The following is a 24375-nucleotide window of genomic DNA, read 5'->3' on the forward strand; positions in this document are numbered from 1 at the left end:
TGCAAGACTCACAGTGACCACAGAACCTCAGACCACACCAACACAGTAGGCCTACACACAAACCATCATTTAAAACAAGCACACAAAGCCCCAACTACACACTGATAGTACAGATGAAAACCACTGGTGGCTTTTGCATTTTCTGTGTGCACAGCATAACAGTGTGCAATAAAGTTGTCATAAACACACAGGTATACAAATGTGTTAAGTATTTAAGTGTATTCTGAACATACATCACACAAATGGGGCAAAGTTTTTTTCTTAAAATGTTCTGACACTACTTAGGCAACAGTCTCAGCAGTGTCAGAGTGCAAAGGCAAAAGTAAACTAGTGTAGTAATGTAGAGACCAGTATTTTTAATTTTGCTAAAGTGCGTTATTATATTCCAAATTGAGTGTAAAGCAGTCAATTTTGCAAAAATTGTCGTAAAATTTAAATTGGTGTGTCACACTTCGTAAATGCTGGCTTTTCTCCCTCACTTTAAAATAACAATGACATCACAATCTTAATTCAAAGGGAAATAAGAAATCCTAACTTTTATTAAACACTCTGCTTATCCTGGGGGAAAAATATTCAAAAATGAGATGCATTTTTTGTTATGTTTGTCCCCCTTTTAGAAAGTTTATCGGGTTTTTTTCTTTATTCATTCAGTCTGCCCTATTTTGTTGTAACCTATATTGCTGTAAATATTGTTTCAAAAATGTGTTAGTAGTTTCAGAGATAATGCTTCAAAAATCCATGTTAGTGTTTAAGCATTAAGAAAAAATTACAATAAAGGAGGACTTTCTTTATTTCTATGCACCACTTATTGGCAGTAAATGACATCCTTTCGGTCGTTTATGTTCAAGAATGCGTATTTTCTACGATTTTATTTTGAAAGAGTCGTACCGGAAGTGCTCTTACGCTACTGCGTCTAACTTGCTGAGTAACGATTTTTTTTTTTCCTTTTCTTTTTTCAAAGCACAACTATCATATTGCGACAGGATGCATCACTGCCCCAATTAATCGCGAAAATAATTTGCCAAAAATGTGTCTGTTGTTTATTATTTGCTACTTTTCTCTGTCTCATATTATTGTACATTAAATTTTCTGACTTCTTGAAGAAAACTTAAAAAATTAAAAAAAACACAAAATAACTGAAAAGGAAGTAATCCTGCAGTACCATATAGTGACAGTCACATGGTGTTAGCACAAAACAAGTAAAGCGTGACACAGAAAAAAAAACTTGTGGACAATCTGAGTTTATTTAACAGCCAAAAATCTGCACTTGTTAAATATTTGCCTCTCCCACAAGGTGGTCATTTTGACATGAAAACTGTACACTGCTTTTAGAGTAGAATATTTATCCATTACAGATTATTTTCAATGATTGGCAAACACACACACAGTCAGGCTCTCACACAACCAAGATGAGCACACAGCTTTCATCTGTCAGGAGCTGTCTCTGTATGCACAAGGACACTTTATCTGTAGTCATAGGGGTAATATAGCACACTCAATATGAGCTCTTTAAATGTATCCTGCAATAGTCTTTGTACATTTCATCCAACTGTGTCAACATTTGAAATTCGGGTCCTTGGAGCAAAGCTCTGCAGGAAGAGACATCAGTCAGACAGTCTATCTTTCCATTCATCTGACTGCTAACTTCTCCCTCTCATCATACACGCAGAGCATGAGTCACAGCACTGTTTTCCTCAGCTCCCTCTGCCTTTTAAGAAAAGTGGATCCCTGCAGAGTTGAACGCATGAAGCAGCCTGAGGGTAAAGAAAACACACAAAATTAAAACAGGTAATTATTTCAGATGATTATTTGGAGAAAAAGTACATCGATGTTTAACTTACACCATGAAGTCATCAATGTCCATGGACCTGGCTCTCTTCTCACTGAATTCAGCCTCCTGCAAAACACTCTCGATCTTCTTAGTGATGCTGAAGTCTGCTGGGACCTCCTGTCAAGATGAGGCTGGTCTTTAGATTCACACTGGCTGAGGAGGGATCTTAAAAGTGCAGTTTAAAGTTGACCAAAAAGCTGCTGCTGCACCATGACTCACCACATTGTGCACAGAGCAGTGAATCCTGTAGTTCTTCTCCAGCAGCTGCTCTACTGCAGTGGACCTAGAAATTATAAAATCAACATAATGTTTTTTTTATCTTCCACACTCACTCTTTAGACAGAGCAGACCTGGGTTCGTGCGACAGTGTGTGCAGAAGCAGGCTCTTACTTGAAAGCTGCATTGAGGGTTTTGTTTTTCCTGACAAAGGCTATCCTGACCAGGCCGTCCCACTCCTTTTCAGAACACAAAACACAACCTACAATTTACTTCCTGTTGTTTCGACTGCATTTCCACAGCATTAACTAATAATGGAGTCAAAGCTCACCTGGAAGTTCACAGGAGGAGGAGGATTTTTCGGCTCTATCCTGACGACACTGGACTCCACTTTTGGAGGAGGACGGAAATTATTCTTCCCCACCTGATCAAGACAGAGACACTCACACTGAGACACAGTTTCTGCAACACCAGAAAAACCCTCTACAGTAAACCATTTAAAGACACTGTCATGATGATCCTGTGTTCAGAGCAGAAGTCGCGTTAACTGAATATTTTCCCTTATTGACTGAATTTTTATCAACAGTGATGGAAAAATCTGAAGGCTGTTTGTCAGTTTGACAGGTTAAAATCTGGGGGCAATCTACTGTGACTTTAAGTCATTCTGACCCCCGTCCATTTGGTGATGTGTGCATATTACACAGCTTTGATCTCACATGCATGACCTCGTTGTCGAGCTGGTTTTAGCCACCACTTTGTTTGTTTATGTCATAAATACCACTGCAAAACGTCACTGCAGCTGACTGTCCGTGTTCAGTGCTGTAGGAGCGCACCAGAACAGCACTACGCCAAGTTTTTCTTCAAGTTAGGAAAAACAGTATTTTGCAGTATAATCTCACTTTGTATAATCAGGTTCAAATTCATATACATTTTTCAGCACTTGAAGATCCAATCATCACATAAGCACATGTCATGAGAGGCAATAACAACAAATGGAAGGTGAGTTGACTGAATCATGACATCAACTCATACACTGAGTAACATGCAAGAAAACTTTCCACCTTAAACATGGCCAGTTGCTGTCGGTAGCATTTGAGGGTCACAGTGAATTTAATTCTTTTTTTCCCCTCAGTCTACAGCTGCTAACTGTTAACGAGTTACAATGAAGAGGCAGCAAAACATCCTTTCATTTTATAGTTAATGTAGCAACAGTGGCTATGTGACCTTTGAAACAAGCCACAACTTAACCGTGCCGTGCACAAGTCACACTCTGCTACTTAAACAAATAGCACTACACTCCTGTTTATAAATGCAAAATCTTTACGCTTGTTCTGTATATTTATTATTAGAAACTGAAAATTAAATGCTACTAAATATATCTTATCACTATAAAATTAAAATTGAAATGACGCATAACAGATTATGACAGATTTTTTATAACCCTGTCCGCCAAAATAACGGTGAGACAATGTAACACAAGCTCAGGTCTACAGAGTCTCTGTCAAGCCCCATTTCGACCACACACTTTCGGTATGGTACGTTTGGAACCAAAAGTAACCCTTCAGACATGGTACCTAGACCCTAGCGTTCCCACCACAAACAGTACTCTTTGATGTGGGTGGGGTTGTTGTCACTCACTGCTCCATCCAGCACTCACTGTATTTCCTCATTACCAGTGACACAGAGGGAAGTCTGCACCTCGTTTATCATCCACAGAACGAGGCTGCATGCCAACATTTTCAGAACAAAATAGAAGAGGAAACAGCAACACTAAAGTACAGAACGGTTCAATTGGTACCATTCACAACTTATCACAGTGGAAATGGAGGAAAAAAGCATGTCGAACTGCACTGTACTGCTCAGTGGAAACAGGGCTTTAGTCAAACATCACTGACCTTCATGAGGTGGTCGACACGGGCCAGCAGCTGTGTGTTGATGGACAGTCTGCAGTACAGCTTGTCCCCAGGTTTGGCAACAAGTCGCATGGCAAACTCTCTCTGGAACATCAACACGGCACACCTGAGCAAAAATAAAACACAAAAAGGTGCTAAATGCTCTACATGGACATATGAAGAATACAGTTAAAAACTTTCAGCGGGCGTTTGATTGTTACCTGAAGAAAGGTCGATGCAGCAGGAGCTTGAAGACAAATGGTGATGAAATCTGCACAATAACAAAAAGTTAAATTTGAGATAAACACAGCGAATGACACTGAATCAACTGTGTGCTGTGGTGAGGAAACACGTCTTTACCTGGTAAGGTAAATTAGCCACACAGACGTCAAAGAAAGGCAGATCTGTTTTTAATACATCTCCAACTAATATCTGAAGTTTGGTCTGCATGGGCCTGTCGGAAAAAATAATGTACTCTTTTTAGATCATGTATTCATACATTTATTTAACTGTAGATACCAGAGATGAGAGTAAGTCACACATGTGCAAGTCTCAAATCCTTAACTGTGTGACTACGTCCCCCACCTCTGGTAGATAACATGCAAATATATGCAGAGGCATAGTGCTGCTGTCTCCACTCACGTGCACTGTACTCTTTTCTGGAGTTCAGCCACCAATCTGCAGTCCAGCTCACAGGCCACCACCTGCAAGAATACCAGCTCCTGTTATGACTGAACAGTGATTATCAATTAGTTGACACTTTCGACCACAATAACACTACTTGGTGCATTACCTGATCACAGATTTAGATTCAAACTTTGTATCTCCGTCTTAGTTTTTAGAGGTTTTTGTGTCTCTAGATGTTTCTGGTTTTTGCAGTTTCAACAAAAAAAAAAAAAAAAAGATGATGACATCATCATGCTTTTTGATGCTCTCACCTTCTTGGCTTTCTCCAGCAGTTTCACTGTCATGTTACCAGTACCAGGTCCCACCTCCAGAACCACATCTGTCGGCCTCAGGGCAGCCTGAAAAACACAGCCACAATCATGGCTTACAAAAACTCAGCATCGTGACTGTCTCTGTACAGTCTTGTATGTGCACATTTATGTTTTAAATGAATTGTGCAGAACTTCTCAGTGTCGAAGTGCACCCAAGCAGTACCTTCTCAATGATCCCGTTGACAACCAGTGGATTCTTCAGGATGTGCTGACCAATGCCGGTGTTGAACATGATCCCTGCAACAGACGGGATGGGGACACTTTGTACAGGGGTTGTGGGATGTTCATGAGTAAAGTGTTTTGTATTATTAATTTCAAATCTAAGTCAAGGGTCCTTGCATAAAACAGGCTTTAGACATCATGCCTCTTAAAAGTGTTTTTTGGGGGAGTTTTTCCCTTATCTGCTGTGTGGGGGTCAAAAGGACAGAGGGATGCTGTCTACTGTAAAGCCCTCAGAGGCAAATTGTGATATTGGGCTTTCTAAATAAAACTGAATGATTCCAGGCATTGTCCTGCACCAGGAGGAACCCAGGGCCCACTGCACCAGCGTCAGGTCTGACAATCACTCTGAGAATTTCATCCTGGTACCTGACAGCAGTCACGGTACTGTTGGCTATGACATGGGGGTCAGTGTGACCCTCTAAGGATATGCCTCCCCGGACCATCACTGACGCACCACCAAACCCGCCATGCTGGATGATGTTACAGGCAGCATAACGTTCACCAGAGCGTCTCCAGACTCTTTCATGCCTGTTACATGTGCTCAGGGTGAACCTGCTGTCATCTGAGAAGAGAACCATCCTGGAGGAGCCGGACTACCTGTGCAACCTGACTGAGCTGCAGGTACTGCCTCATGCCACCAGTAGTGACAGGGACACAAGCAGAACACAAAACTAGAGCAGAATGAGTCAGGAAGGATAAGGAGAGAGCAACTGTCTGTGGACACTACATATAAAACCATTTTCTTTTTGGGGGTTGTCTTGCTTTTGTCTCTCAATTGCACCTGTTATCACTTTTATTTGCACCAAAGCAGGTGAAACTGATTCACAATCACTTGTGCTTCCTAAATGGACAGATCAATACCCCTGAAGTTTAACTGACTTGGTGTTATACTGTGACAATTGAGAGTTCCCTTGACTTTTTTGAGCAGTGTATTTATGTATATGCGAGGAGTGAAGCCTGGGTTGATGACTAATTTTTGTACATTGTTTTATTGTGGTTATGTTTGAGTGACAGTGATAGTTGTGTTAATATTTCCAGTTACAGAATTTGGTAGATTTATAGAAACTAAATATCATCCTCTATTCAAGATACAACTAATACCCAAACAACTTGGCCATAGATACTTGATTACACAGTTGATTAGCTATAGTTTTGACATTAGCTGAATATTTGGTGGCTACTTTGTGAGCCGAAATAACCACAAGACACTCAACAATTCAGCAAATATCTTAAATAATGCGGTGTATGTGTATGTATTTGCAGGTGAGTCAATCCGCGTAAAATAACCATTTTTCTGAACTGGCGTCAGTCTCACAGACAGCGCTGATAACTGACGTAAACAAATATTTAATGTCAAGGCAGGCGACAGAGCTAACTATAAGTCTCTTTAATGTGTGACCCTTCATACTGGTATGGTAAGAGTTGAAAACTGTTTAATATGTTTTAATCATGTGATGATGAACTTTAAAGCCCATTTCCTTCAGCAGCTGACAGTGATGTTTGCTAACATGTTAATGCTAACCGCTTCCTTGGAGACACGTACCTTGGTTCTTGACCTCCTGGTGCTGCCTGCTTTTCTTCTCCGCTTTGACTTTCGGCATTTTCCCTCCGTTTTATTCCGATTAAAGATCGAGAAATCTTAATTTTAAACAATTATTTAAACTATCTGCCTGGGTAGAGTAAACACGTGTAACCCCTTTTTCTTCTTCACTGACAGAATGTGCAGTAGGTTTAAAATCTCTGATGGCGTCGTGTGTCGCCCTCTGGTGGCTGCTGGACGTCATCTACACTGCACTCAAATCAAGCATATATGCTGGTTTTAGCAGTTTTATTGATTATTTATTTCACAACACAACACAGACACATATAAATATGAGAGAAATGGAGTTGGAGTTTAGTCAGAGATGGGAAATTCCTCCAGCGTCATGGCGATGTCTCGAAGTTTGGGATCATCCAGCCAGTTGACTTTACAGGCCAAGAGGATGCCCTGAAGAAAAACACACATTAACCCCCTGAGATCTGAGCTTTGGTTTGATATTCATTTTTAATTGCTCCTAACTATATGGGATAAGTAGGACATGACAAGTATAAAACTAAGCACTGTCTTCGAACATTAAGTAGTTTTTGCAAAAAATGATATCCTGATATGGAGACAAGGGGTTTATTTTTAATAGTCACGAGTGTGTAATTAACTGTAAAACTGTTGTTTCAATGCCTGAAAATTGTTGTGCAAACACAAAATTATAAACTATGCAACACTTGTTCAGTGTTTTGTAAGTCTTAGGGTTAGGGGTCACTGTTCAAAAGTCTTCATTTCAATGCCTGAACACAGCTTTGCAAAAACAAAATAGAAAATAATGCAACCTATCTAAAAGCCTTTTGATTTGTTGTTATTATAACTTTGTATGGATTTTCCCTGCTCCATACTCCAAGCTAGGAACATCCTTTTTGTCTGTAGGAACAGTCAAACTGGTCTGTGTGAAATTCTGCGATAATATAGTAATAAAGTCCCAATGTCCTCACATGAGTACTTTCTAATTAACAAGGTGTTAGCTTGTTACTAGTCTTGCCACCAGACGATCAGAGATCTCCGCCTTCTGATAGTCTGGGGACACTCCTTTCTAAAGTGTGTTTAACACACCGGAGAAAACGGCCGGCAACAAAGCAACGCCTCTTGCATTTTTGAAAAGGACACGCCCTCCCAGAAATGTGCAGTCTTTAGTTAAGCAAAGCGTCTAAAGACTGACTTGTGTACTAGCTTGTTACTATCGCTAAAATTGCTCAAATGTGTGTGCCATATCAAATTCCAAATGTTATTAATCATAAATAAACAAGTTTCAACCATAAAATTTGATCAAGTTTTGAACCATGTCTACTTTTGTGTCAGGATAGTCAGCAAAAAAGATGGCAGAAATGGCTGCCATCTTGTTTTTGTGTAAATTAGAGTATTATGCTCTTGCTACCACTAGATAGCGCATAAAGTGTCCACAGATGCAGACAACAGGTCTCTGCAGCAAACCCAAAATCTAACAGGGTGAGATTTCATTGTCGGCATTAACCATTTTCAAACATTGTACCGACAGACAGTGTATTATCTTTAACACACATCCTGTATAGTTTATTTACCCTTAGGACGTTCTGCGTCATGATGGTCATCTTTTTGTATTTCTCCAGGTTCGCCTGGCCTTTCTCCAACGCAGCTTTGTACTTCTCTGTATCTGGGTGCTCTTTCTTGGACATCAACTCTTCCATCTCTTTCATTTTCTCATGTGTGAGTCGCTTCATCTCTATGTACACACAAAAAATTTGTCAGCAGACGTCACCATTGAAAAACGAAATCAAATTCTAATTTCGCTGTAAACCACAGAACATACTTAGCCTCTTCTTCTGTATTTCTGTGATGTCATCTTGAAGATCTTTTGTCTCCTGTTAACAAAACACAAAGGAATCCAGTACAGGATAAATTATCACAGAAACATACTGATGAATAAAACAGTACGAAATACAAGAAACCAAACTTATGATCTCTTCTGATCACAGAGAGTCTGGCATCAGAACTTAAAGACCCTGCTTTACACCATGAATATGTCCTAAACTGTCTTGAATAACAAGGTCATAAAGAGGGTCATTTACAACTCTTTCCAGCTACAGTGTTAATACCAGTCAGAACCAGATTTCTTCCCCTTGCATATCTCAAGAAGTTGAGACACCTCAAGGTTTTCTTAATCTGTCTCTCTATGATAGGCAGCCTGATTGTCCTCATACATCAGAGGGTATGACGGTCACTGAGGCCACAAAGGTTGAGGGTGAGTTAACTATGATTCAGCAGTTACACATACATCTGTTACACCTTTAAAGGGTAACTTTGGTAATTTTCAACCTGGACCACATTTTCACATGTTTTTGTGTCTAAGTGACAAATGGAGACAACCATTTTGAAACTGGTCCAGTATTGACCAAAAGTGCTGCAGCTGTCAGCAACAAAAAGGGACTGCAATGAAACCACTCAGGGTTTATTCGCACTGTGAGTTTACATCCACTAAAACTGCTTGTTTTTTGCCACTGACAGGCTCAGATTGTTCTTTTAAGTGTCTGACAACATTATGGAGAGGATCCCTACAGAGATTAATGTTATTGTTTAAGAGTAAGATCCTTTTTGTTTAGTCAGAAACAATCCCCAAATCGCTATTGCTAAACCCACCACACTACATTTAAATATCACGATAAAACTCACTTGGATCAAAGTCGACGGAAACAAAATGAAACTCAAAAATGCTGTCTTGATTTGTGTCTCCACTGTTCCAACAATCACCAACTCTGGTTTAGTTGAAATAAACCCTTAATTCACACCGTTAGATGTGAAAATATGCTGCCTCTATACACGTTAAAATTACTGTTTATATAAATGGAGTTTGGTGAGTTTGGGTTGTTTCTGGTTAAACAAAAAGGATCTTAACCTTCAACAAAAAGTCTATCGTAGTAGGGATCATCTCCATAAAGCCTGTCAGTTGCAAAAACAGGCACTTTTATGTCCCAAATAGTTACACTGCAGCCTGTTTTTATGAAGGTGGCTCGCTCAATACTAGTTGACCAATTTAAAAAAAAAAAAAAAAAAAAAAAAAAAGTCGCTGCCATTAGTCACTTAAGACACAAAACCATGGAAACTGGGTCCAGGCTGGGAAAACAAATATATAAGTTACCAGTTAAAAGTGCTGTATGTAACTCAAATACTGACATTTTTGGGTTGGTGGTTCAGTCTGGATATTAAACTAAATATTGCTACATATTATATATGAGATTGTTTTTAACATGGTTTCAACGCAGACAAACACTAAATATATACACAATGAAATATGAGGCTGCTTACTTGCTGTAGTTGTTTTATTTGTGAACAAAGAGCCATGCAGCGATCATTCACAGCTTTCAGGTCACTAAGAAAAACACAAAGATTTGACACATAATCATCAGAATAATTCAAATATATATATATGTAAATTGTTTCAATATGTTGTTAACTGACTTACACTGCCTCTGAGTCATTCTGTTTCAGTTTTTCTCCGATGGCGTGCCATATCTGCATCCTGAAAGACACAAGTTAAATTAATGATTGGTCAAAGTTAACCAAAGTTCACTGCTTCTATGTGATACGTTTATATAACGTGAAAAAATGACTCTTCACAGAAGATAAGGCGTCGGTTTACCTGTGCAGTGCCAATGTGCTGTTAAAATGAACTGCCTTGACTCTTTCCAACTCATTGACATACTCAGGCCTGTAACATTTGATTAAAAAAAAAAATGTTAACAGTACATATTTTGAAATCAACTCTAATTTTACATTTGTGTTAAATTCTACACCCACATTAAAAAGGCTATTTTCAAAAATACTCACAAGTCTCTGTCTGCTTCAGATGTGCTGCATGTTCTCTTAATTTTTCCTGTTACAGAAAACAATATTAATGCTTTGTTTGTACACTAACTTGATGAAAATTTAATATGTATAAAATAATACACATAGTTGCAAACCTGCGTGAAGCTGTACTGCCATCTCGAAGCACTGGTTGGACATCTGCTGTTTTATTCTGAAAAATAGTAATTTCAGCACTTATGAATAAGACAAGATAGAAGAAAGCACACTGGTGTTAGGGTGTGATTCATCAAATAAACCAGCACTAAGCCACTGTAAACTGAGTAATAACAGAAGTGTTAAAGCAGATGTGGAGGGAGAACCTCAGCAGGTCTGCAGGTTTCTGTCCAGTGGAGCTGTCAGGAGCAGGACCATCATTCAGTGCCACAGCCTCCACCATGTGGTTGAGTTTTCCCACGTTGTCAGATGGGTCCATCACAGATTAGTGAAGGTGTCTGGAGGTACAAATCAACCCAGTTATGTCACATCACCTGGGATTGATTCAAGGAGCCTAACCAATGTATTGCTGCTGACCCAAAAGAATGACTTACTACTCGTCTTACTGCATTTTCTAATGTATTAAGATCAGGGTAAATCTGATTCTTACTAGAAGGTATAAAAGGCAAACACACAGAGTGAAATATAATTGTCAGAAACTAGTGAACTAGAATGAATGTACAATAAAATGTTTTTACTTGAGTAAAAGCTATTTAAACAAGCTAAATATACTGCATTACAAGTTAATACTGCACTGAAATGTTATTTTTATCTACAGAGTGTAGTTAAACCATCAAAAGCAAAAGTGCTGTTTGTGCAGAATGATATTCACCATAAGTGTTATAGCTGTATATACGTATGTATCAGAGGATTATATTTACTGATGCATTTACATCACATTTTCAAGTTGTCCCTGGCTGAAATGAAGAAAATGAACTGCTTTACAAACTGCTGCATAACCTACAAAATGCTTTACAATTTCTAAGATGATCATATTACCAAAAAAAGTCACTCCGGAAAAATTTTAGTAAGTAGAAATGTTTGTGTATAAGAATGCGAAAGCCTTAATCTGCTAATTGATTGGTAACTATTGCAGTCAACTAACGCTGGTTATATAATAAGCAGGTAAAATGTACAATATTGGCCTCCAGTAGAAGTATACAAAGTTGCAGAAAATTGAACTACTCTATGTACAATTACTAAAGTACTGACAACTGGGTCAATGTAAACTCCACCCTTGATAATCCTAAAGTTTAATGCTAACGTTATAGATGCATCTGTCAAAGTCAACATCCCCTTGTACGTTTGGCAGATTATTTTGAGGAACATTGAGAGGTTCTGCACATTAATGATGTAAATTAACAAACAGAAGTGGGTTATAATATCTTACCTTGCTTAATAACGGTAAACGTTACCCGTAAATAAAAGTTAAACACAGCTAAAGGTACTAACGTTATTATCTCCTCCTTTGACACTAACACTTGGAAATTACCGTTAACGTAACGTTAGTCACTTCTAACGACTGTTTATTAAAACTTGACAATAACTTTAAAAAAACGTCCAGCTGCTGTCACAAATGAAGCATTGTTTGTCCAAAAAACACACTACTTGTCTATTGTATATGTTATAAACACGTTAAATTGCTCCCTGGTTTTGTTTACATCCGCTTCAGATCGAAACCCCGCCAGGAAGTGGCGTCACGTTACTTCCGGGCCGTCTTCCTGATTTCTACAGCAGATGAAGCAGCGCCTCCTGCAGGCCAAGAGTCAACAGGAAAAATTCGTTAATAAATTATGCATTATTCCCCAATAGTTTTTATTTGATATAGTACCAAAAAAAGTAAAAGAAGATAAATAAAATAAAACAGTAAATAAAAACATTGATTTTGATAATTCCCCAAAACGTCTGTAGTGGTATTATGAATTTAAGAAAAAACATAAATAAATATATGAAATTACCATTTATGCACGAATAATAATAATCATAATCATAAATATTGAATATATTTTATTAGTATTCGTGTTATTATTATTATTATTATTATTATTATTATTATTATTATTATTATAAAAATGTGTGTATATCTATTTTATAGATTAATTTACTAAACCGATTATTATTATTATCTTTTCAGCATTATCTTTAAAGCTCTACAGCAGCCATTTTTGGCGAACACCCCACAATTCATAACAAAAATTGTGATCCGCCTCGCCTCGAGCGTCACGGGGCTGCAGCAGCAGCCGTGGATGTGGAAGTGACCGTGCTCGGTGGGTTTACAGTAAAAATGGCTTCCTCAGTCTCGTGAGATTATCGTGCTCTTCAATCAGTGACGCACGATTAGAGACGAACAGCAGAGCTGTTTCTGAACTCTGCACAGACACGTTGCCGAGTCGACGATGGAGAGCAAGAAGAGAAGGGTATGATCATGAGCAGCGTTTAGTTTCGCAAAGGCATAATTATGCATGTTGCACTTGTCCTGTCTGTCTGTCTGTCTGTCTGTGTGACATTGTGAACGTTGTCTTTTAACACTTTTAACTTGTGCAAACAGACTGCACGCCTTAAGAGCAGTTAACTGATTGATATAAATGTGCACCCTATAGTTCATCCAACATGTGAAATGCAGTAGCCTATAGGGAGGTTTAGAAGAATATAAAATGAACAACCAAATCTCAACAAGTGCTTCTGGACAGAGGACAGTGGAAGTTCACTCCATTCGTAGTTTACTGCATTCATGATAACAAGCAACACTGTTTAAAACATGCAAGTTGTGAATAGTGTGTGAGCTCCTCTCTATTCTAATAGACCTGTTAAATTAAACATGAAGATGTCACTTACAGTGTTTAATAATGAATAATAGTAGCTGTGGATATTTATCATAGTTTTACTGTTTGCTTTGTGATAATTTCTTTCACTCGGGGCCAGTTGACCTCAGCTTTATGCAACAGAATCAAGATAAATGGATAATAAAGATAAATGGTATATACATTTTCAGTGAAGTCTTGTTACTGTTACTGTGCAGACTGCCTGGAACTTTATCATCAGGGAGATTAATGGGCTCACAAGCTGTAATAGATGCAAAACAAGATGATATGTTATCATCTTGATATATTATTTGATGAGTATTGTCACCAAATATTACTGATCATGTGTCAGGTGATGAATTCGGGGGCTAAATACTTTTTATATTCTGATCAACACTGTGAGAGAGGCCTGACAAAAAGCTCTATGTGTGTGTGCATTCAGGGTATCTTGGAGCGACTAAATGCTGGAGAGGTGGTTGTAGGAGATGGAGGTTATGTGCTGCAGCTAGAGCGACGTGGATATGTGAAGGCAGGACACTGGACACCTGAGGCAGCTGTTGAACACCCAGAAGCAGGTGCTGCACATCACCCACTCCTATCAAGCATAATGTGCCCATAATGTTTTGTATTTTCCATAAAAGCCCCTCTCTCTGTGCTTCTCATCAGTGCGGCAGCTGCACAGAGAGTTCCTGAGAGCAGGAGCCAATGTGATTCAGACGTTCACCTTCTACTGCAGTGAGGACAAGCTGGAGATAAGCGGCAACGTCCCCAACATCACTGTAAGTCTGCCCCACTGTACCTGATGAAAATGATTCCTACATCAGTCTGGTATCACAGTCTGCTCTCGTCTGATCCAGGGGGCCCAGATCAATGAGGCAGCCTGTGACCTGGCGAGGGAGGTAGCCAATGAGGGTGATGCGTTGGTCGCTGGGTGCGTTTCTAAGACTCCCTGTTATACGAAGAGTCACAATGAGCCAGAGGTCAAGGCCATCTTTAAGAAACAGATGGATGACTTCCTCAAGAAGGACATTGATTTCCTTATAGTGGAGGTATGAGCAGCACCCAAGAGGAATAACTGTACAACAGATGGTAATGTGCATAAGTACTTCTTGTTAATGATTCAATGCACCCTCCTCCTGCAGTTCTTTGATCACGTGGAGGAGGCAGTGTGGGCAGTGGAGGTGCTAAAGACCAGCGGTAAAGCAGTGGGTGCAACTCTGTGCATCTCCCCTCAAGGAGACATGCAGGGAGTCCCACCTGGAGAGTGTGCTGTCAGGCTGGTCAAAGCTGGTACGCTGACCTTCTGTGATGCCGTACTTCAACAAGAATTAAATATTTTTGCAGGTGTGCAATCTAAATATGTTTTATGTGCAGGAGCTGACATTGTTGGAATAAATTGCCACCTGGACCCTCTGACGTGCGTTCGTACAGTGAAGTTGATGAAAGAGGGATTAGAGAGAGCTGGTCTCAAAGCACATCTCATGATCCAGCCGCTGGGCTTTCACACACCTGAGTGCAACTTGGGTGGATACACCAGCCTACCTGAGTACCCCTTCGGTCAGTATTTGTGTATTATCTTTTGTGCAGAACAAAAAGACTGTTATTCATTCAATTGCAGACTTATATATTTGACCCTCCTCTCAGCACTGGAGACCAGAGCAATGACCCGCTGGGATATCCATAAATATGCCAGAGAGGCTTACAATGCTGGAATTCGCTACATTGGGGGCTGCTGTGGATTTGAGCCCTACCATATCAGAGCTATAGCAGAAGAGGTGGCTGCAGAGAGAGGATTCCTCCCACCAGCTTCAGAGAAGCACGGACTGTGGGGAGCTGCTCTGGAGATGCACACTAAACCCTGGGTCAGAGCCAGGTAAGACTCAACAGAACACTCGCTGCTCTTTTCAAATTGGGCATCATTTTTACAAAAGACAGCAGACAGTAGGATAAGATGACGGTAAGAACATTTCTGCAACTAATCTGCCAAAATTTGTTTCAGGTCGCGTCGAGAGTACTGGGAAAACCTGTTGCCTGCTTCTGGACGTCCCAAATGTCCCTCCATGGCCACAGCAGAGGATGATTATGAAGAACAGCTGAAATCTACCACACCATCCTAATACAGTTTGCTCTGTTCTTTATATGTCTGATCAGAGTGTCCCTTTTTTTTTAGATCAAGAATGTCAATCAATGATCTGATCTTTGTTTGCACAGAGGTTTGTGAAATGTGTTGTTGGCTACTGTTTCAGAACTCAGCAGCCCCTCATTATTTGGTCACTCCAGTTGGCTTGGCCTTATTATACTTAACTTCATCATTAAATTGGCCGCTTTGTGTCTTTTTTATTTTCTGTAACTGTATGCACTATTCCTAACCTTTATAACTAATACATAGATTGTACACAGTCATATCAGTTGTGAAACATCTTCTTAGGTTTAATCATATCGGTTCATTGATTGTTGTAAACTGCTGTGAAATATTTTCACGTAATAAATAAAGACATAAAATTCTCTTTTTTCAATAATAGCTTTTTTTTCTTTGTAAATTAGCGCTACTATAGGTTTGTCAAGTGAAGAAGCCCAACTAAGTGAAATGCAGTCTGTGTTTCACGTTTCTGGCATTGCTGTGTATTAGAAGTTGAATTAACCCTTCGCCTACAAATTATGACCAGTGCACTAAAGTGTTTTTTTTTTTGTTTGGTTTTTTTTAAGCAATTACTCCAGTACTTTACTGCAAGTAATACTTTGACTCAGCAACTTTCACTTGTATTGGAGTCATATTTGACCAAGAGATCTATATTTTTGACTCAAGTAATAGACTACACCCCTGGGTGCATGTGTAAATGCACCCAAAACACGTATTTAAAGGCGTGGATGCTTCATCTGTCCTTTGATTTAATGCATCAATACCTCGTTCAAATTTTTACATGTGGTCTAACTGTCACGAGAATTGGTGTGTTTTTTTATTAATTGTATTTTAATCATTTAGATATTCAGCTGAAGGGGGCGGGGAAAAGGGAGAAGCGCTGCTGCTGGTATGTATATTACTGGTCTCTGTGCTGACAGCTACAACTTGCCATAAGTCAGTCGCAGTGCTGTGTGCGATCCCTGATTCATCTCAAACGAGCTCACTCTCAGTTTTCCAAGTTTTGCAAGCTTGCCAGGATTTAATCAAGGATGGAGAGCAAAAGGAGGGTGAGTCAAGCAAACATAACTAGTCACCTCGCGGTTTGAAATCGTGAGTGAAACTAGTGAAACCAAATGAGAAGACGCGGTTACAGAGTGAAACTTTCAGACATAATGCGAACTTCACTGCGGTTTTATAGACTTGAGGATTTAGATTGAGTCTTGAGCTCGTGTTGTCTAGGAATTAATTGACATAAAGGGGGTCACCACCTAAATGAACACTTCTGATGTTATTGCTATGACCTAGGAATGTTTATGAACATGAGCTACTTTCTCTCAAAGCCAGAAACCAGTAAGTCTCAAACTTGAGATGTCATAGGGTTTAAAGTTTGGAGCTGCCCCATAGACAGTGAATGGGAGCCTGATTTTGTGTATTTACAAATGTTTTCTTTTTTAAACACAAATGAGCTTTATTCTATTGTAGTGTTCTCAGCCCTGAAACTGAAAATGCACCCACATACTCAGATCAGTCCCCTGGGTGCTCTCAGTGTCATCTAACATCCTTCACCATTCATTGATTATGGAGCAGCTCCAGACCTAATACTTCATGACATCACAAATATGAGTTTTAGCACTCTAGTTTTGGATTTTGGGACGAAATTGTAAATGTTAACTCTTTTTTCTGGACAGTCTTAAACCATAGGAATACAGTATGAATTTTGAAAATAGGCTCAGTTCCCCTTTAATTGTCAAAGTTACCAGAGCAATTTAAAGTCTCCATTCTGAAGAACAATTTAATGAAAGTTGTTAGCATAAAATGTTTTTGTTTTGTTTTTTTTAAGTGCAGTGAGCGCAAGTCATAGCTACAGAGTAATATCTGGATAAGTAGAAATGTGGAACATGCCCATGTCTGTAAATTTTTAGTATGAGAGATCAGCAGAAGGACAGATACTTTAACATGTAACCAGCTCAAAATATCTTTTCATAGGGTGGCAAGCAGTAGGCATGAAGTAGCAACAATTGACCCCATTTACACCTTGCAATGAAATTAATTTTGGATGATTGGATTACTTCCAGATAGTGTTTGATTACATAAAAGTAGGCTACAGGCAGTGGTGCAGTAAAGGGGTATACCCTATCAGCCAAAAAAGCCTTATAAGGGAGTATACCCACCTCAACATTTACTACTGCACCTGGCTGCATGTGTAAATGCACCCAAAACGTACTGAGGAGTTGCGATCTGACCAGCCAAACCACCTCCAGAGGAGGTCAGGGACACATTGTGATCACATTGACCTCAAGTGTAAATGCAATCGCCTTTTCAGTCTACATACAGCAACTACCTGGGTGGACAGAGCCTACCTAATCGTGTGACTGTTCCAAGCCAATGAGGCAGCAGCGGCCCTCCCTCCTTCACTTGTTTACAAAAGAAAACAGCCGGTGCTTTAAGATGATTGTCAGGGATATGATCAAATCATCCTGTCTGAGGTGTAACAGGTGGTGTGTTTCACATACAATCACTCTTGGAAAGAGGATTTGACAGGCAAAGAAATTTGGTCTGCACAGTTCTTACTAGCTGGACAGAGTGACAAGATCTCAATGTAGACACTGGAGACACACATTAACATCAGGTGTAAATATAATCAGGTTTAATCATATCTAGACATAATCTGGTATAATCTGGATACCAGATGCATTTTTATTGTGAGCTGTAAAGAGGGTCGATGTGACATATTCACAAATGTTTAACACGTTTGCCAGCTTGTTCAGGATGTGTCGTAACACTGTGAGAGACTCAAACCGTCTCCAAATGACCTTCAAACCTTATTTATTTCAAATGAGCAGAGTTTATCATGACTTTCCTGTTTTAGACACTTCATACTTGAACTACTTCTCAAGTGAGCTCTGCGTTTCAGTCTTTAGCCCTGAGGGGATATTTACAGTGTGTTTGTACATGCATGCTCTTTGTGAGTGCAGTAACTATCTGCGTGTGTGTGTGTGTGTGTGTGCATTCAGGGTATCTTGGAGCGACTGAATGCTGGGGAGGTGGTTGTAGGAGATGGAGGTTATGTGATGCAGCTTGAGCGACGTGGATATGTGAAGGCAGGACACTGGACACCTGAGGCAGCCGTTGAACATCCTGAAGCAGGTATAAACCGGCCCATTGCTGGATGAACCGGTTAGGGGGCCCAGGGGCAAAAGTCTGTCCCACATTACAAAATTTTATTTTTTTTTTTTTAAGGAGGGCCTCTCTGTACGACAGGACCTTAAAATTAGCATATACTGGAAGTAATCAGTGGTGCCAACGTGCCAACAGATGTTCAGTTAATCAAGTCAATATGACCTATTGCCATGCAGTGAATTTAGGACTTTTGGGGCCCTCTCGTAATCCACTTTTGCCCTTGCCCCATTTTATTAATCACAAAGATGCAGTTCTCTGTTCTGTCATTTATTAAGATCACAGAATTAAGGCCCTTTACATCTGTGCAAAATCTATCTGCCTCACTTCTTCATAAAGGATCCTCCTCTGTCTCTCTTTTTCTGTCACTGTCAGTGCGGCAGCTGCACAGAGAGTTCCTGAGAGCAGGAGCCAATGTGATTCAGACGTTCACCTTCTACTGCAGTGAGGACAAGCTGGAGATGAGCGGCAACGTCACCGACATCACTGTCAGCACAAAACCTAAGTGAACAACAGCATTATTCTGTTTACATCACATGATAAAAATTATCCTCATATCAGTCTGCTCTCGTCTGATCCAGGGGGCCCAGATCAATGAGGCAGCCTGTGACCTGGCGAGGGAGGTAGCCAATGAGGGTGATGCGTTGGTCGCTGGGGGCGTGTCCCAGACTCCCTGTTATGTGAAGAGTCACAATCAAACTGAGGTCAAGGCCATCTTTAAGAAACAGATGGATGACTTCCTCAAGAAGGACATTGATTTCTTCATTGCAGAGGTATGACTAGCAAGAGGACTAACTCTGGAGTTATTTTAAAGGGAAATAACTTCGTAAAAATCAATTTTAATGTGCTTAAACCTGCATTGATCAGTATTTGTTCATCCAAACAATAAATCAAATGACTAATATTAATGAATAATGATATAATAATGACTGTGCAACTCTTTTTTTCTCTGACAAACTCTGATAAACCCACTGTGCATTGTCGGTGATTTATTTTTCAGTGCTTCTTTTTTAAATCGAGCTTTATTGATTGCATGCATATTTTTTACTGCAGTTCTTTGATCACGTGGAGGAGGCAGTGTGGGCAGTGGAGGTGCTAAAGACCAGCGGTAAAGCAGTGGGTGCAACACTGTGCATCTCCCCTCAAGGAGACATGCAGGGAGTCCCACCTGGAGAGTGTGCTGTCAGGCTGGTCAAAGCTGGTACACTGACCTTCTGTGATGCCGTACTTCAACAAGAATTAAATGTTTTTGCAGGTGTGCAATCTAAATATGTTTTATGTGCAGGAGCTGACATTGTTGGAATAAATTGCCACCTGGACCCTCTGACGTGCATTCGTACAGTGAATTTGATGAAAGAGGGATTAGAGAGAGCTGGTCTCAAAGCACATCTCATGATCCAGCCGCTGGGCTTTCACACACCTGAGTGCAACCACACTGGATACGTCTCTCTACCTGAGTTCCCCTTTGGTCAGTATTTTATTTTGTGTAGGATGAAGTAAAAAAGATATTTTAAAATTGTAAATGATGTTAAGAAAGCAAACTTTCTTTTGTGTATTTAAGCATGTAGAGTATGTGAGTGTAGAGTTCATATTGCTACCTTTTTAAACGCCCTCCACAGTTTAAAGAGAGCTTTGATATGATACTCATATATTTGACCCTCCTCTCAGCACTGGAGACCAGAGCAATGACCCGCTGGGACATCCATAAATATGCCAGAGAGGCTTACAATGCTGGAATTCGTTACATTGGTGGCTGCTGTGGATTTGAGCCCTACCATATCAGAGCTATAGCAGAAGAGGTGGCTGCAGAGAGAGGATTCCTCCCACCAGCTTCAGAGAAGCACAGACTGTGGGGAGCTGCTCTGGAGATGCACACTAAACCCTGGGTCAGAGCCAGGTAAGACTCAACAGAACACTCACTGCTCTTTTCAAATTGGGCATCATTTTCACAAAGACAGCAGACAGTAGGATATGATGACGGTAAGAACATTTCTGCAACTAATCTGCCAACATTTGTCTCAGGTCTCGTCGAGAGTACTGGGAAAACCTGTTGCCTGCTTCTGGACGTCCCAAATGTCCCTCCATGGCCACACCAGCTAATTAATAGGAGGGAGGATATCATTAGCTGAAATCAAACACAATCACCTGTCTCTACTGTACAATATTCTGTATAGCAACAGTACAACTATGTCTTATTCCTTACACATCTAATCAGATGACATCAATACTGTAATAGCAAATATACATAAAACAAAGCTGGTAGTTTTAATTATCACTGCATTTATTAGTTGTAAAACATCCTCACAGGCTCGTTATATTTCTTGTCAGAATGCTGAAATTTGCTGCTTTTTATGTTTTCATTAAAAAATATACATTTTGTCCACTGTTTTTTCAAATGTAATGCTTTATTTTTGTTATTCCGGGAAATTTTGAGCGTAAGTGATAGCATGGGGCAAAGTCTTCCTCTATCACCCTGTCCCACACACGGCTCTTTTCATGTTACTCATTATCAGCATGGGATTTATACATAACGCTGTATCAGGGTCAGGTCAGGGTAACTCAGGACACAAATAGCTGTCTACTGTATCAGGGTAAATGTTAGGTGAAGTAAGGACAGTTACCTAACCTTTACCTTGACTCAGCCATAGTGAGGTAATAAAAGTTTATATAAAGGCTATGAATATGTAAATATGTATATATGTTGCTACAGCACATTTTAGAAATTTTACAAATTCAGTGACGGAGCAGGAGAAGCTGGAATGTCTGCAATCAAAGACCTTTTGCACAATATTAGAAGATTATTTGACAATTTTATCCTGATTGTAGAGATCACTTGTGTTGAAGGTTGTGCCACTTTGCAAAGATGATAGGTTCCACTGAGATTTGAACTCAGATCGCTGGATTCAGAGTCCAGAGTGCTAACCATTACACCATGGAACCACACATACCTTCCAAGTAGCTAAAATTGAACACACAACTTCAGGTCCTAAGTCTCAAACTTTGAGTTTCAAGGCTGAAACAACTCATAATGTCCCCTTCACCAAACGTAATGCCATTTTAACATCAGACTTATAATACATTACATTTACAAAAATCATAAATGCTTTTTAAAATTTCTATTTATTTGTGTATTTGTTGGAAGTTGTTGCAGCTCCATCTGTGATTTTAGACCTTAATGTTTTGCATACTTCACGTTTGGTTTTTCTACACAACCAAAATTGTTTTTGGTGTCTTGTTTTCTAACTGGCGCTCCGTAATGTAACGTTGGTTCTTCATGGTTCTTGCCTGATACTTGGTTGGATTGGTTCAAACAAAGTGGATCTGGGGGATTAAGTGTCGAGTTGCTGGGAATGAAAAGTGTCATCATTAGCTGATTCGGGAGATGAAGGGACCTGAACTTACTTGTGGCACACTTTTTAAATAACATACTTTTTCATCTTTGGGCTTGGAGAAAGTCTCAAGCTCTTTCAAGTCGAGGGGCTCCAGTCCAAGTGAAGTCACAAGTCATTGGTGTTATAGTTCAAGTTGAGTTGCAAGTCTCTCTGATTTTGTCGAGTCTAGTCTAAAGTCATCAAATTTGTGACTCCAGTCTCCTCTAAACTCAGCCAGCCCTTTTCCTCTGTGATCCCGATGAACAATACAAAGTATGGCTGAGTTAGAAGTTTGATGCAAGTTTTCTGTTAAATTTTAACAACAATTTGAGCATCCGTCTTACTCATACCATTTCATACCAAATCTTTTCTTAAAATGTTTAACTGCACTAGACAGCATACAAAACCCCCACTCCCAAAAAGGAAAAAAACTACAAAGATGTAGCCCACTACAAACCAGTGATTAAATTTGCTGTCATTTGATCAACTTATGCATTTGGATGATGTGGAGTTTATATATAAAAAGTATTTTAAAATGTTTTTGTCTTATTTACTGTTGTTTTAAATCTTGTCATCACCAAGAAAGGGAGAACAGTGTCAAGCATACTCCTGCAGAGTTGCTTTGCTTCATGCATGTAAAATTCAAGTACATAAATAAAAACTGTAGACAAAAATGTCTATTTGTTTATTTATTTTTGATTTATTGATTCATTCAAACATATATGTAACATAATGTATTGGTCAAAAAATGACTTAAATATAAATGAATTCATAAATAAATAAATAAAGCACAAGTAAATGTAGAAATATGAAAATAAATGTAGAAATATGGAAATAAGAAAATATATAAATATATGTCCAACGAAGTAAATAAATAGCAAAAATAAATACAGAAATAAACAAGTGCTGAAATAAATATGTGAATAAATAAATAAATGCATTAATAGATTAAAAAAGGTTTAAATTTAAGGTCATTAAAGAGGACATCAAGGAAGTTATTTCATTTATTTGTATATTTTGTTCCTGTAGTTATTTATTGATACTTAAGTCACTTGTCATGGGACATTAGCTGTTAACTGACTTATGTCAGTTATCCCACATTTATTTGTAAGTTATTTATATGTATTGTTTGCTATTTGAATGGTGTGTATGAGCCACTATGTATTTCTTTTATCAGCTACTAGTTGTAGAGAATTCAAGACACCTGATGAACTGGTTATTGTACTCATCACCACATGTAAGCGTTACCTTGAAAAACCTTGAGGTTCCACCGAGATTTGAACTCGGATCGCTGGATTCAAAGTCCAGAGTGCTAACCATTACACCATGGAACCCTACACATCTATGCATATGTTTTCCTAAGGCAGTATGATGTCAATTTGGCCTTCAAGAAATTGTTAATATCATAGTAAAATAAATTCTGTGCTACACTAAAAGAACTTAGTCTAATTAAGGATTAAAACTTTTTCAGCTGTTTCATGTTCTCTCCACACAGTTGTCCCTGTCCAACCACATTGTGTTATGGAAGTACAGCTTCCATACTCCTGAGAGCGACAGTTACTAGCCTACTGAGCTGGCAATCAGTGCATAGGTCTATATTTAATAAGCCTTTTATTAGTCACAGATGGAGAACAAGGAATCTCAGCAATGTATTTTCACGTCTTGTAGGCTCCAGTTCGAGGAATTTAGTCAATGTGCTCGGGGCTTTAGGTGTGGGATGTGCTATTTGTATGATGTTGCTTGGCTCCTCACCATTAGTGCAGCCTATCTCCGTCCTCAAACCCTTCATTTGCCCTTTTATATTTTTATCCAGATGATCATACATCAGTATTTAATAAGCTATTGATAAAGAAATTATTAAAGAGGCAACACATTGCACCATAACACATGGTGCAACAGGGCTCATCAGTGCAGAGGCAAACTCTGCCGGAATCCATTTGGAATTTCTCTTAGCATCATTAGAAGTGATGCACCCGGGTGAGGGATTGATTTTCATCCATCAAGAGAATAGTCAAAGGGGAATATTAATTTCAGTTCATGCACCCTGAAAAGGTCCAGCCAATTTGTGTAAACGACAACGACTCATCACGTCTTTCCCACACAGACTAACTCCACAAGTTGGCTTGATGCATCTTTCTGAGGGCAATTTGCATCTTAAGCATGTTCCTAATATTTATTTCAGCATTAGAGGTTTTATGAAACAGTTGTTTTTGGACAACATCTTGACAATAATGCATTAATGTTCAACTGGTAAACTGGTTTGACTGGTAAAAATGGTTTGCATCTCATGATTTCATGGCCTTCTGCCAGTAGAATAATTTTTGTATGAGCACATGAACTAACA

The 24375-nt window shown here is 39.3% G+C and overlaps 4 protein-coding genes and 2 non-coding genes across 7 annotated transcripts; 2 read left to right on the forward strand and 4 right to left on the reverse strand.

Moving 5' to 3' along the window:
* Window positions 1-1206: 1206 nt before the first annotated feature.
* On the reverse strand, window positions 1207-6895 carry dimt1l (DIM1 dimethyladenosine transferase 1-like (S. cerevisiae)). Its single transcript, XM_049579048.1, has 12 exons — window positions 6703-6895; window positions 5101-5174; window positions 4878-4964; window positions 4582-4643; window positions 4300-4393; window positions 4161-4210; window positions 3943-4066; window positions 2379-2471; window positions 2222-2286; window positions 2051-2114; window positions 1842-1948; window positions 1207-1754 (listed from the first exon to the last, which is right to left on the reverse strand). The coding sequence occupies exons 1-12, from the start codon at window positions 6758-6760 to the stop codon at window positions 1712-1714; spliced, it is 921 nt and encodes a 306-aa protein (XP_049435005.1). The 5' UTR covers window positions 6761-6895; the 3' UTR covers window positions 1207-1711.
* Window positions 6896-6980: 85 nt separating this feature from the next.
* cenph (centromere protein H) lies at window positions 6981-12280 on the reverse strand. 2 transcript variants are annotated; one of them, XM_049579051.1, is made up of 10 exons: window positions 12222-12280; window positions 10887-11018; window positions 10683-10738; window positions 10549-10594; window positions 10361-10429; window positions 10184-10240; window positions 10027-10090; window positions 8534-8585; window positions 8286-8446; window positions 6981-7146 (listed from the first exon to the last, which is right to left on the reverse strand). In XM_049579051.1, the coding sequence occupies exons 2-10, from the start codon at window positions 10997-10999 to the stop codon at window positions 7054-7056; spliced, it is 711 nt and encodes a 236-aa protein (XP_049435008.1). In that variant the 5' UTR covers window positions 11000-11018; window positions 12222-12280; the 3' UTR covers window positions 6981-7053. The 2 variants fall into 2 exon arrangements, with proteins under 2 accessions (XP_049435008.1, XP_049435007.1); XM_049579050.1 differs by having other exon boundaries at window positions 11951-12261.
* A 533-nt stretch (window positions 12281-12813) lies between these two features.
* On the forward strand, window positions 12814-15869 carry LOC125890425 (betaine--homocysteine S-methyltransferase 1-like). The gene is made up of 8 exons (XM_049579052.1): window positions 12814-12977; window positions 13804-13936; window positions 14028-14140; window positions 14219-14410; window positions 14504-14651; window positions 14736-14918; window positions 15006-15234; window positions 15361-15869. The coding sequence occupies exons 1-8, from the start codon at window positions 12957-12959 to the stop codon at window positions 15476-15478; spliced, it is 1137 nt and encodes a 378-aa protein (XP_049435009.1). The 5' UTR covers window positions 12814-12956; the 3' UTR covers window positions 15479-15869.
* A 476-nt stretch (window positions 15870-16345) lies between these two features.
* On the forward strand, window positions 16346-22687 carry LOC125890426 (betaine--homocysteine S-methyltransferase 1-like). Its single transcript, XM_049579053.1, has 8 exons — window positions 16346-16550; window positions 18498-18630; window positions 19036-19148; window positions 19242-19433; window positions 19714-19861; window positions 19946-20128; window positions 20329-20557; window positions 20683-22687. Exons 1-8 carry the CDS (start codon window positions 16533-16535, stop codon window positions 20762-20764), a joined length of 1098 nt encoding a protein of 365 aa, XP_049435010.1. The 5' UTR covers window positions 16346-16532; the 3' UTR covers window positions 20765-22687.
* On the reverse strand, window positions 21529-21600 carry trnaq-cug (transfer RNA glutamine (anticodon CUG)). The gene has a single exon. It is a non-coding gene; the product is annotated as a tRNA-Gln (tRNA).
* Window positions 22688-23293: 606 nt separating the features above from the next.
* trnaq-uug (transfer RNA glutamine (anticodon UUG)) lies at window positions 23294-23365 on the reverse strand. Its single transcript has one exon. It is a non-coding gene; the product is annotated as a tRNA-Gln (tRNA).
* Window positions 23366-24375: the final 1010 nt, after the last annotated feature.

This window comes from Epinephelus fuscoguttatus, linkage group LG6, assembly GCF_011397635.1.
Source record: "Epinephelus fuscoguttatus linkage group LG6, E.fuscoguttatus.final_Chr_v1".
Classification (NCBI taxonomy): Eukaryota; Metazoa; Chordata; class Actinopteri; order Perciformes; family Serranidae; genus Epinephelus; species Epinephelus fuscoguttatus.